This window comes from Protopterus annectens, chromosome 3.part1 (assembly GCF_019279795.1).
Source record: "Protopterus annectens isolate FY-2018-M chromosome 3.part1, PAN1.0, whole genome shotgun sequence".
Classification (NCBI taxonomy): domain Eukaryota; kingdom Metazoa; phylum Chordata; order Ceratodontiformes; family Protopteridae; genus Protopterus; species Protopterus annectens.
Window position 1 is genome coordinate 304,592,789 of NC_056732.1, and position 13,563 is coordinate 304,606,351.

Below are 13,563 nucleotides of genomic sequence, written 5' to 3' on the forward strand. Positions count from 1 at the left end.
GAAAAAGGTAAAGGTTGTTGATCTTCAGATGGCACGACCTTTTTGACGTGCGATATGTGAATCCAGGTGGGTAAGCCTTGTAGTTGCACCGCTGATGATGTCGTCAGTAGAACCAGGAAGGGCCCCTTCCAATGTGGTTGAAGCACTGTTTTTCGAGAGAAAGCCTTGACGTACACCCAGTCTCCTGGTTGTAGTGTGGAAGACAGGAAAGGATCAGGGATATGTTGAGCCGCTGCTACCTGGCGGTGATGAAACTGTAAAAAAGAGACAAGAGAAGTGCAATATACAAGAATATCATCATCAAATGCATCATACTCAGAGAAAGGTGGTGGTGGTGTCATGGGCATGCATATAGGGCGGCCCATGAGGATTTCATGAGGAGAAAGTCCCTTAGTAGGATGTACTTGTGCTCTCATAGAGAGTAGGACTAGAGGTAAGGCCTGTACCCATGTGAGGCCCGTTTCCGTAGTAATTTTAGCCAATCTAGTTTTTAGTGTCTGATTCATGCGTTCAATAATACCTGATGCCTGTGATCTAAATGGACAATGAAATTTTAAGGTGATGCCTAACATTTTACACAATGAATCAATCAACTGAGCAGTAAAATGTGTTCCACGGTCCGAATATATTTGACAGGGAACACCAAAATGAGGTATCAATTCATAACAAAGTTTCTTAGCAACTGAAATAGCATCATTCTTAACACATGGGTAGGCTTCTAACCACCCAGAGAAAACATCAACAACAGTTAAAACATATTTGAAACGAGTACAGGGTGGGAGTTCAACAAAATCCCATTATAACGCACAGAATGGTGCCAATGGTTTTGGCAGTGGTTATGAGGGAGCCATAGTGCCTTTTGAAATGTTATACTGTAAACAAATGGAGCACGTGCTCAAAAAATGCTGCACAGAAGCAGAAAGTCCTGGGGAAAAACAATCTTTTTAGATTTGTTTTATTAACGCTTGTACCCCTACATGGGCTGGCAAATGATATGCTTTAATAAGAGAATTTAACATGGACATTGGGCAGACCAATCTGCCATCGGGATATTGCCAAATTAGATCAGAGCGTTTAAAACAACCTTGAGCCAGCCATGTTTTTTTTCTGATTCTGGTACTTCATCCTGTAAAGCTTTTAACACTGTGGTATCAAAAGTAACCATTTGTTGTAGAGGCTGCAGAAAATGTCCCTGAACAGTTTGTGAGAGAGCAGTCTGTTTAGCAGCCCAGTCAGCTAAATTATTGCCCTTAGTTTCAAAGGAGTCATTGGGTTGATGGGCTGCACATTTAACAACAGCAAGTTCAGAAGGTAACAATAAGTCTTGTAGCAAGTTATTGATATGGAAATGGTTTTTAACAGGTGCCCCGGAATATGTTAAAAACCCTCTTTTCTTCCACAATATACCAAAATGAAAACTCTAGCAAAGCTAGAACATTCACTGAGTGACCTCCCAAACCTCTTGTACCAGACGCATATGGGATATATGCAAATGATCCTTATGAACATCAAGTGTTTCTGCTAATTGGCTTTTCTGAATGTCCATGACTTGTTTCTTCATTTCAATGGACAATTTCAGACTAATAAAGTCAAAACCCACAAGCTGTGGATATGCATATTTCGGCCTTGTTATGACCTCGTCAGCATAGCAGGTCATAACAAGGCCGAAATATGCATATCCACAGCTTGTGGGTTTTGACTTTATTAGTCTGAAATTGTCCATTGAAATGAAGAAACAAGTCATGGGCATTCAGAAAAGCCAATTAGCAGAAACACCTGATGTTCATAAGGATCATTTGCATATATCCCATATGCGTCTGGTACAAGAGGATGTCCTTCAAGGATGCATCTGCAGTCCTAACATATGGGTTGTCCTGCCTCAGGCAGCCCTTCGGTCGGCCGGATTCCAAAGTCTGGGTCTGGCCTCGGCTGATGTCGCACTTCACCCGACGTCATAGCTGCTGGGGTATAAAGGCATCAGCCGACGCCATTTTCCTCAGTCTTTCTTGCCGCGCGGTGCCCGAAGCAGAAGCTGTTCACAAGTGCCGGTCGGTCAGATCCAGAGATTTCTACTACCGAAGACTTCTAAAAAAGCTAAGTACCCCGTTGGGGACTCTTTCTTGCCTCAGCCGATGTCAGACAAAGTAAATAATTGTTTAACTTGTGGGAAACAAATACCTCATAAGGATTTCCACTCTTACTGCCTTCCTTGCTTAGGCCGAGACCACGACGTATCAGCTTGTCTAGCCTGTGCTTCCTTCAACCGACGGACGCTTAGACGTCGGTCGGAGTTTGCAGAGGAGTTTTTTGGTCCCACTTTTGCATATAAAATGCCGTCGGAGACTCCGACTACACAATTAGCTAAAAAGTGCAAGGAAAAGGACCGACACTCGCTGTCCGCGGTTTCGGCTGAAACCACGGTTAGGCCAACCGCGAGTGTCTCGGTTTCGGCTGAAACCGAGTCCTCGGTTCTTCCTTCGGCCGAAAGCATGCCTCCGATAACCGAGGCCTGACAAAGCATGGCTGAATCTGCTACTGAAATTACTGCTACAGAAGCAGGCACCCAGGATTTGTCAGACACTATTCCTTTAGACATTTCTACCCCTGCACGTGGGGCTGCTAGACCCCCTGCTTCTATGTCTATCAAGGCTTTTTCCAGGGCTAAAGCAGCTAAATCTTCCAAGGCCTTACCTACAAAGGCTCCCTCACACAGGCCTACCTCTAGTCCCCAGATACTCAGCCTGGCTGAGGATCTTATTTCTTTGATCAGGGGATCCCAACCTCACCCAGACAGGGCCTCTCAACCTCCTCCAGATAAGAGGCATAGGACTGAACCCCCTGAACCTGTCTCTACAGACTATTCCTCGGATGACTCAGATATTTCAGACCATCAGGAAGGCCCATATTCTCCTTATGAGGATTCTGATGCAGAAGACTCCATTCCTTCTGCTTCTCCTCCTGAAGAATTTTCTTTTGGGGAAACCCTACACTCTATGAGGGAACACTTCCAATGGCAGGGCCAGGATTTTTCAGATTCAAGAAAAAGGCTAAGGACTTTTTTACACTTACCACAGCATAGGCCTTTAGCCATTCCTCCAGTACTATCAGTTGTTGATGATGCATATAATGATGCCAGTACTGCCCCTGATTCTCTTCCTCCGGCCCCTGCCAAGCCTGACAGATATTACAGGGTCCCGGACACACACTACCACTTGTATAAGGCTCATGTTGCAGACCCAGAAACCATTTCACAGGGCCCTAAAGGTGTGGCAGCTGCCTCTGCCAAAAACCCTCTTCCCTCTGAAAGGGAATCTAGAGCATTAGAGAGATGGGGTAAAAAGGTTTATACATCTGCTACTCTTTCGGCCAGGGCCTTAAACTGTCAATTTCACATGATTCAGTACCAGGAATTTTTGTTAGACCAGCTAAATAAAAAACTGTCCTCTCCTGAACCTATAGACCGCAAGTCCCTTCAGGATTTGGTACATAACTCTCAGCAGGTCAGTAATCATTTCTTAAAATGTGGCTATGATGCACTGGAGGCTTCCTTTAGATCAGCTATGACTGGAGCAGTGATTCGAAGGCATGCCTGGTTAAAAGAGCAATCCTTACCAGACCATGTTAAGTCAAAACTCCTGGATGCTCCTATGGAGAAACAAAGTTTGTTTGGCTCCCCTGCACAGGAGGTACTAAAGAAAGTGGAAGAAAAAGCAAAATCTGTCCAAACAGTCAAGGATTTCTTACAGGTCCAACCTCCGAGGTTTAGCAGAAATTGGCCTTCGAAGAATTGGTCCTTTCCAGACACCTCCAGAGCACAGAGAGGCAGAAATAGACGCCCAAGAGGCAGAGGTCAATCTAGGGGTGCCTACAGGGGACGTCAGTGGCAACCTGCCAACCAGAGAAGTGCTGCCACAGCTGCAACTACCACCACTTCCACAGGACAGACACAATGACTTGGCTCTGGTTCCGCCTACCAGGGAACAACTGAAAGCACCCTTGGGCGGAAAGCTAGCCTTATTTTCCGACAACTGGCATTGCATTACAGGAGACAAATGGACTTTACAAACAATAGACAAGGGCTACAGGTTTCACTTCCACACTCTACCAAAAAAGAGAGGAATGCCAAACCTTCCACCAAGCTAAAAACAGAGGCTCAAAAACAAATCAACAACTTACTAAGGATGAGAGCTATAGAAAAGGTACCACCTATGGAACAAGGCCAAGGATTTTACTCCAGACTATTCCTTGTACCAAGAAAAGAAAATCAATGGAGACCTATTCTCGACTTGTCCGCACTGAACACATACCTCATTGTTCCAAAATTCAAAATGCTGACCTTCCAGCAACTTCTTCCCATGCTGGGCAAGGAGTCTTGGCTGGTGACTCTAGATCTCAAGGAGGCATACCTGCACGTCCCTATACAACCAGATTGCAGAAGACACCTCAGATTTCTTGCAGGATCAGAGCATTATCAATTCTCAGCATTGCCTTTGGCTTATCTACTGTGCCCAGAGTATTCACGAAATGCCTGGCATCAGTAATTGTTCATTGCAGGCTTCAGGGAATTCAAATTTATCCATACCTGGACGACTGCCTAATACAAGCGGACAACAAGACAAAATTAACAACAAAAGATTTGGCAAATGTCATACAACTGTTGCAAGCCTTGGGATACACAGTCAACATTCAAAAGTCAAGGCTAGTACCATCCCAAAGGATAACATTTTTGGGTGCAGAACTGGATACAACAACTCAGATGGCTTTTCTCACAGAAGAAAAACAAAAGCAACTACCAGTCTATTTCATGACACTAACAACACAAACTCAGCTTACTGCAAGGAAAGTTCTGCAAGCCCTGGGTTACATGGCATCCTGCATAATATTGATCCCGCATGCCAGGCTGCATATGAGAAAGTTGCAATGGTACCTAAGGAATGTATGGTCTCAACACAAGCACAGTCTAGAAGCCCAGATTCCAATAATTCCATGCCTGAAAAAAGAATTCCTGTGGTGGGCTCAGGCCTTTCAGATGAACAGAGGATTGCCTTTCCACAAACCACATCCAAGCCAGACCATCACCACGGACGCCTCAGACCTAGGCTGGGGGGCACACATGGAGGACAAGTGTATACAAGGCCTGTGGACCCAAGACCAGCTGAATCTACACATAAATCTAAAGGAGATGCTGGCAGTGAAACATGCAATCCAGGCATTCAGACCATTCCTCCAACAGGGTCACCTGCTGATAAGGACGGACAATACCACAGTCATGTGGTACATCAACAAACAGGGAGGTACACACTCATATCCTCTATGCCGGATGGCAATGGACCTGTGGAATTTGGCCCTGAATCTCAACATTCAACTACAGGCCAGATTTGTACCAGGAAAAGAAAATTCACTAGCAGACACCTTAAGCAGAACTACCACGGATGCTCACGAATGGATGCTGCATCCAGATATCTTCAAAACCATAACAAAGAAATGGGGAATGCCAGAGATAGACCTGTTCGCCTCCCCACACAACCACCAATTGAAGAAATTCTGCTCAAGAGCGTACCACCCACTTGCCTGGAGGGTGGACTCCCTTTCCTTCAGCTGGAAAAACCTGACAGCATATGCATTTCCACCTCTTCCTTTGATGTACAAAGTCCTACTGAAGATCAGAGAGGAACAGCCAAAGGTAATCCTGATAGCTCCAGACTGGCCAAGGCAACATTGGTACCCGCTACTGAGAAGCATGTCTCGGACACACTCATGGCCTCTACCTCTATGTCCCTTACTTCTAACACAGAACAACTACAAGATCCTGCATCCAAACTTGAAAACACTGCAGCTAGCTGCTTGGAATATTGCATAAAACAAAATAAACCAGATTTATCTCAGAGGGTTAAGGACATTATCCTGGAGGCACGCAGACCTTCCACAAGGAAAACTTATTCAGCCAAATGGAAAAGATACCTCATTTGGAGTGCAGCAAAGGGAGAAAATGTCTCATTGGCAAACATAGCACACATCCTGGAATACTTAGCAGAACTGTTCCACAATGGCCTGTCCTACTCCTCCATTAAGATTCATGCATCAGCAATTTCAGCAGAGTACAACATGGATCCTCCTGTGTTCTCTCATCCTCTACTCAGGCAGTTCTTGAGAGGAATCAAAAATGTAAAGCCTCCAAGGAAACCACCTTTACCTACATGGGATCTCAACTTTGTGCTGGAAAAATTAACACTTCCCCTTTTGAAGCAGCAGCAACAGCAGACTTACAGTTCTTATCTTGGAAAACTGCTTTCCTGCTAGCAATCACTTCAGCAAGAAGGGTATCTGAGTTACAGGCATTAATGGCAGTACAGCCTTTCCTTATCTTCCATCAGGATAGAGTGTCTCTGAGAACTAATCCTACTTTTATGCCAAAAGTGGTCTCCAGGGTATCATTGAACCAAGCGATTCATTTACCTACATTCTTCCCCAACCCACAGAACAGGGGAAAGACTACTACATACCTTGGATGTGCACAGACAATTACGCTACTATCTGGACAGAACTAAGACCAACAGAAAAACTGACCAGCTTCTGGTAGCATATGCAACAGGAGTGCAAGGAAAAGCAATTTCAAAACAGACAATCTCAAAATGGATAGGAAATTGCATTAGATTTTGCTACTCTTTTCATGGAAAGACAACTCCTGAAAATATCAGGCCTCACTCCACAAGAGCTACAGCCACCACTACAGCTTTCCTACGAGGAGTGGCTACCAAAGACATTTTAGAAGCTGTTACTTGGAGCTCCATGCATACATTTGCCAAGCATTATAATCTTCCTTTATACTCCAGGTCCCGAGCAGGTTTTGCAACTGCTGTTTTGCAAGGGATCTTAACTACACCATCTTTATCTTAGTGCCTCCTCCCCCAGTTTGGCTATGGTATTCTACCCATATGTTAGGACTGCAGATGCATCCTTGAAGGACATAGTACAGTTTTGTACCTGCCATAAATGTAGATGTCCGATAGGTATGCATCTGCAGTCAGGATTACCCACCCTCCTTCCCCTCTGTGGTATTCCTAGGGTACTGAAAACGGATCCAAGCAGTGAAGAAGGAAGCAAAAACAAACACCGGCAGTTACAGGACAGTGGAATTTATTCAATAAAGCGCTTTTCGTCTGCAAACATATGCAGACTTCTTCAGACCTGGCGCTTTATTGAATAAATTCCACTGTCCTGTAACTGCCGGTGTTTGTTTTTGCTTCCTTCTTCACTGCTTGGATCCGTTTTCAGTTTCTTGGTTTGTGTTGGTTATATTTGTATTCCTAGGGTACTTACCCCTCTTTTAGCTAACTGGGGGAATCTATTATGGTGTATTTGTTTGTATGTATATATGTATATATATGTTTTGCTTTCTACTGTTTGGAATTATTTGCATTTATCCAAATTTAGCCTTCCTAGAGGGCACCTGGCATCTGGGGCAAGAAACACTGAGGAAAATGGCGTCGGCTGATGCCTTTATATCCCAGCAGCTATGACGTCGGGTGAAGTGCGACATCAGCCGAGGCCAGACCCAGACTTTGGAATCCGGCCGACTGAAGGGCTGCCTGAGGCAGGACAACCCATATGTTAGCACTGCAGATGCATACCTATCGGACATCTACATTTATGGTAGGTACAAAACTGTACTTTTGGGAGGTCACTCAGTGAATGTTCTAGCTTTGCTAGAGTTTTCATTTTGTTTTTGCTAATTGTTTTTTCAGTGACCTTCTCACTTATTGTTCCACAATATACCAAAATCATGAATAACACCATGGGCATAACGGGAGTCAGTATATATAGTAACAGACTTGTCCTTAGCTATTTACATGCATTCGATAATGCCACTAGTTCCGCAGCCTGCGCGGAAGTGCCTTGGGGTAATTGTGCTGATCTTAAAACTTCAGTCGGAGTACAAACCGACCAAGCAGCTTAGAATTCACCAGAGTTTGTTCATAAGCAGGATCCATCAACAAAAAGAACTAAGTCAGGATTTTGCAAAGGAGTGTCATATAAATGTAACCTAGGAGAAAGAACAGAGTTAACTACAAGCACACAATCATGTGGTTCGCCCTCATCTAAAGTTGGTATTAAAGAGGCAGGGTTCAGTGGTGGGCAGCGTATGACTTGTAGGGCAGGATTATTTATTAAACTTAATTCATACTTAGTGAGGCGTGCATTTGAAAGATACTGTGTTTTTGTTTTTAAAAGTAACGCTTGAACTGCATGTGGAACTGCTAGTATAGTATCTTGTCCCAGGGTTAGTGGGGCTGCCATATCAACCAAGACAGCGGCAGCTGCCACAGCTCGTAAACAGGTCGGGTAACCAGAGGCAACCGGATCTAGTTGAGTGCTGTAGTAAGCAATAGGCCGGTAGCCTCCAGTGCGTTGCTGGGCTAAGAGACCCAAGGCAGTCTTGTTTTGCTGACAGCAAAAGAAAACAAAAGGTTTGGAATAATCTGGCAACCCTAAGGCAGGAGGATTTACCAAGGCTGTTTTGATAGCATGAAAAGCCTCTTCATGCTTTGATGTCCAGGGTAAAGGTTCCGTAACATCCTTTTTTAGGTGTTGTAACAGGAGGGCCTAAATCTGTGAAAAATTAGGCACCCACTGTCTGCAGTATCCTGCTAGGCCAAGGAATCCTCGAAGCTGCCTCTGGGTTACAGGGCGAGGGGCACTTTGAATAGAAGTTATGCAATTTGGGAGTATTTGACGAGAACCCATTGCAATTATATGTCCCAAATACTGCACCTTTTCCTGACAGAATTGTAATTTTGATCTATTTACTTTAAACCCTCGTGTAGCTAAAAAGTTTAGCACTAAAAGGGAATCCTCCATACATGATTTACTGTCTGGTGAAGCTATAAGAATATCGTCCACATATTGGACAAGAACTGAACGTGATGGTAGTTGCAGATCCTGTAGCTGTCTATGCATTTCTCTAGAAAATAAGGTTGGGGACTCTACGTATCCCTGGGGCAATCAAGTCCAAGTATACTGCTGACCTTTGAAGGTAAATGCAAACAAATACTGACTGTCAGGATGTATTGGAATAGAGAAAAAGGCTGATGAAATATCTATGACCATAAAACATTGTGCAGTAGGTGGGATACAGCTCAAAATAGTAGCTGGGTTCGGTACAATTGGGAAAACGGGCAAAACAGCTTTGTTGACTTCACGCAAGTCCTGCACAAATCTGTAAGCTTGTTTGCCAGGTTTTTTTTACCGGTAATATTAGGGTATTACATGGGCTTGTGATGGGGTATTACATGGGCTGTTTCAATGCAGAAATAACAGGGGCAATACCAGATATAGCCTCAGCTGTCAAAGAGTACTGTGGCACTCGCGGCAACTTTGCTCCTGGTTTTAGGGTTATTTTTAAGGAGTAGCTGAGGTCAAAAATCCCACATCATTGTCATGAGTAGTCCACAGGTGAGAAGGGTAGGGAATGTAAACATCTGTTTCTGTCAAGATCTGACTGGATACACATTGTCTGTAAAGTGATAGTTTCATCTAACGCTGCCATGGTACTATCCTGCTGATCTGAAGGTACTTGGAGATAAACTCCATCAGCTGTGCAAAAAAAAGGTGGCCCCCATTTTGCAAAGCAAGTCTCTCCCTAATAGATTTAAAGATGCTGAGGGTCCTACTAAAAATGCATGGTTATCTTGTAGAGGTCCCAAAGTTACTGGGACTGGAACAGTTTCGGAATACTCAATAGGTATACCATAGACACCCACTCCTCTAGTTATCTTGTTGGAGAGGGGAACATTCATTGCTGCCTTGCCAGCTAGCATGGATTTAGTTGCTCCGGTATCAATCAAAAACGGATATGGTTTATTTTTAACTAGTAACATAACATGTGGTCCATCCTGATCCATGGGAATAAAACGGCACAACTGCTGCTGTTTCTGTTCAGGGAACCTTCATTGTTGTTGCTGTCGACTGGATGGAGTCCAATTAGAATCCCACTGATGCAACGTATCAGTGGGTGGGGCAGGTTGTTCAGCTAAATATGGACACTCATTTCTCCAATGGCCTATTTGGCCACAGTTGAAACACTGTGTCTGATTACTGGAATTCTGGGGTGGGGCCGACTGTGTTCCCTACCAGTTTTGTCTATTCTGATTTCCTGCCCCTTGGCGTCCACCGCTTCCTCTTCCTCATCCTCTACCTCGCTGACCAGACGGCTGGCCAAAAGCATTACACATTTGAATTTGTGCTTTTACTAGCTTCTCCTGTAAATCCTTCTTTTCTTTAGCCAAGTGCTTTACAAAATCAGCTGACAACCCGCTCTGTGCTGGTCCTTCGGTGTGCTCTGGGTACCCGGAATATGCCTCGAAGGCTTCAGAGAGCCGATTTAAATATTCGCCTACAGGCTCATCTTCTTTTTGTATGACTGATTTAATTTTCGACCAATTAGGGGTAAGCGGGACTATTACGGTGATAGCATCGACAATACGTTGCCTGACCGCCTCAAACCCATTCTCCCCCCTTGTATATTGTGCTTTGGTATTGGAGTAGCAACATTAGCATAATCCCAGATTCGTTTCATTAAATCAGCTGGGACGGCGTATTGAAGGACTGCTCTAATCTCTTTTATGGTAGGGTTTTGCAAACAAATATGTCCTTTCAGTACGCGTTGGAACTTTGCTGGGTTAGTAAAGATGGACGGGAGTGATTTAGTAATGGCTTGAAAATCAACTGCTGACCACACCCTCGGTACTACTACAGTTGCTGGTTGTTGTGCATCCCTAGCATGCGCTGGGTTCGGGACTTCTCTCAAGGGAAACATTCTGCCATCGTCTGATGACTCAGAGTCTGAATCAGGATTAAACTTATCAGGGCCATAATAACCGTTGCCATCATCTATCATGGCAGGAAATTGGCCAAAATGTTTTTTTCCGATGTAAGTAAAGCCTTCTTTTTTTTTCCTGATAAGACCTAGGCTTATAAGATCTCGACTTAAAAAACATTTGTGCATTTGTCTCCTTTCTTATTTTACTACGAGTCGTCATGTGTAATGCCTTTTCCTTATCCTGTTCCTCAATGTCTGATTTAGTAGACTGACCTCCCCCTGCCTGATCTCTGCTCCCAGTACTAACATGCTCCTCTCCCCACTGGCTACCGCTCCCTGTTGTGGATCTCACCGCTCTTTCCTGGATCGGTGGGGGCTGATACTGTGGTGGGGCTGTGGGAGGTGGGGGAAACCAAAGATTATCATCTTCAGATAATTCAGGTATTTGTAATTTACTTAATTCTTTTACCGGATATAATCCCTTGAAGGGTGGTTCCTTGAGTCACTTACCATCTGCTACATATAAATTACTTGCAGTATGTTATAGTTCTTTTAACTGTTCTTTTAATTTTTGCTGATTATCTTTAAGACTACTAATTACTGAATCCTTTTCCCTTTCCTTTGCCTCTGACATCCAGTCATTGAAAGCTGCCCAACATAACCCTGGTATTTTTCTTTCCTTTTTTTCAATTTTTCCTGCAAATTTGTCAGGATATTTTTATTAAAACTACCATTTTCTGGGAAGGCGAGATCACCATCATTTTTAGTAAGGAAGATCCACTGATTTAAAAAACATGCAACTGTCCCAGGACACACGAAAAAACATATGACCAGCTGGTGTACCTCTTACTGGCTCTTTTATTGTTCCCACACTCGCTTCCATTATCACGCAGAAAGTTATACTGTATTTTACAGGTTTAGCTAAGACGTTGTGTAAATGTTGTTTTTACCCACTCTTGTATCTCCTTTCACACTTATGTCGCCAGCGTTTCGTTTTAATCCACACTCATCCTGCACAATCAATAGCAGAAAAGAAATGCATGCCACTTACCTTAAAACGACTGAATGAGAGAAATCATGTAATTTCTGCATAGTTAAAAATACCAAATCTTTAAGGCAGACAGGTGCAGAAAAATCAAAGAAACATCATATTCTACAGTAGATAGGCCTTACACCGAAGTAAGTGTCTTATACCGAGAACAAGCCTTTTGGAATCGGGGCAGACATACAGTAAGAGCAACTCCTGGAATCTGACCCTCTCTCCTTAATGTTTGCTAAAAGTGTTTTTTTCTTATTATCTACAGTGAACCTGTAAGAATCTGTTATTTTCATAGGGTTACAACTAATTCTAGTAGTGCTAAAAAGCACATCAAACATTTTCCAGTGGCAATGCTTTTATTCAGTCCTCCATTTTCTGCCTTACAACAAACTGGTGGATTGGAATATATATATATATATATATATATATATATATATATATATATATATATATATACATACATACATACATATATATATATATATAGAGAGAGAGAGAGCTTTGTTAATGTTCTAGTAATGTGAGTTTATGTGAGTAATTGGCAGTCTCAAACTAAACGCACCTATTTTTTAATGTTCCATTATTTTTTTTAATGTTCCATAATTCCTTTTTTAAGAAACATATTATTTGTTACTTTTTGACACAGGTAGAAGAAGGAATGCATCTGCTTATAACAGGCCCCAATGGCTGTGGGAAAAGTTCTCTGTTTCGAATTTTAAGTGGTCTTTGGCCTGTATATGGAGGAGTTTTATGTAAGCCTCCTCCACAGCATATGTTCTATATCCCTCAAAGGTATGTTATTTCTTAATCTGTTCTAACTTATTTCAGCTGAAGTAAATTGAAATTAATGACTTTGTACGTCTAACTTCTGTTTAGCAAATTATGTACTATAGATAACAAGGTAATGCCTCTTGTCAAGAACAGTACAGATGAGAATATGAAAGCCACACAGTTAATTTCTTATTACCTATAACTAAAAGCAAAAATGTGCACTATATGAAGGGCATGGGAGAGGTGGAGAAACGGTAAGGGAAGTAGGAATAGAGGGGTAGAATGTTAGTTGCCAGGATGCATTTGATAGTAGAAGCAGCTCTTATGCCTGTATGACAGCACCCCTGGATCGCTCTCTTACTGTCTGTTTGGTACTGGGGATTTCCTTTGTGTGAAGGAATAAAAGGGCAGCCTGACTAGAGACAGCTTGAGGGTCAGCAGGGATGGGGGCAAAAGAAAAAGAAAAAAAGGGAAAAAAGTTTTTTATGCATGTATGAGGGAAAAGGGGTGAGTGAGAAAGAGAGATGTTTTACAATATATGCATGGTTGTTTTGTTTAGCATAACCAGTTAGACTGAGAGTCTGGGAACATATGTAAATTTTATTTTCACAACCAGATCACATCCCTTAGAGTTTTAAAAGGGCTCTCTGTCAGAAGTGCAAGACATAGTTTTGAACTCTAATCCAAAATTCACATAGAAACAGAGATTTGCAAAACTTAATGTTAATATTTCAATTTATCATTCTCTACTGTACCTCAATGTTATACATGCAAATATCTGCAAAAAGTGAAAAGTGAATTTTTGAATAATTTAAGCAATATTTGCTAGTGAATTTTTAAATTATTTTGGGAGTTTTTGCAGTATTTGAACAATTGACAGTTCATGTACATGAAAGTAACCTAAACATACAACTACTACGTCCATGTGACTAAT

General features: G+C 42.7%; 1 protein-coding gene across 2 annotated transcripts in view; it reads left to right on the forward strand.

Annotated features, from left to right (window-relative positions):
- The window catches only part of ABCD2 (ATP binding cassette subfamily D member 2), a 949,133-nt gene that overhangs the window by 620,048 nt on the left and 315,522 nt on the right, over nucleotides 1-13,563 (forward strand). For both annotated transcript variants that reach the window (XM_044066760.1, XM_044066761.1), the window contains exon 6: nucleotides 12,505-12,650. In XM_044066760.1, the coding sequence (XP_043922695.1) occupies nucleotides 12,505-12,650 (146 nt within the window). The remainder of the gene's footprint in view (nucleotides 1-12,504; nucleotides 12,651-13,563) is intronic.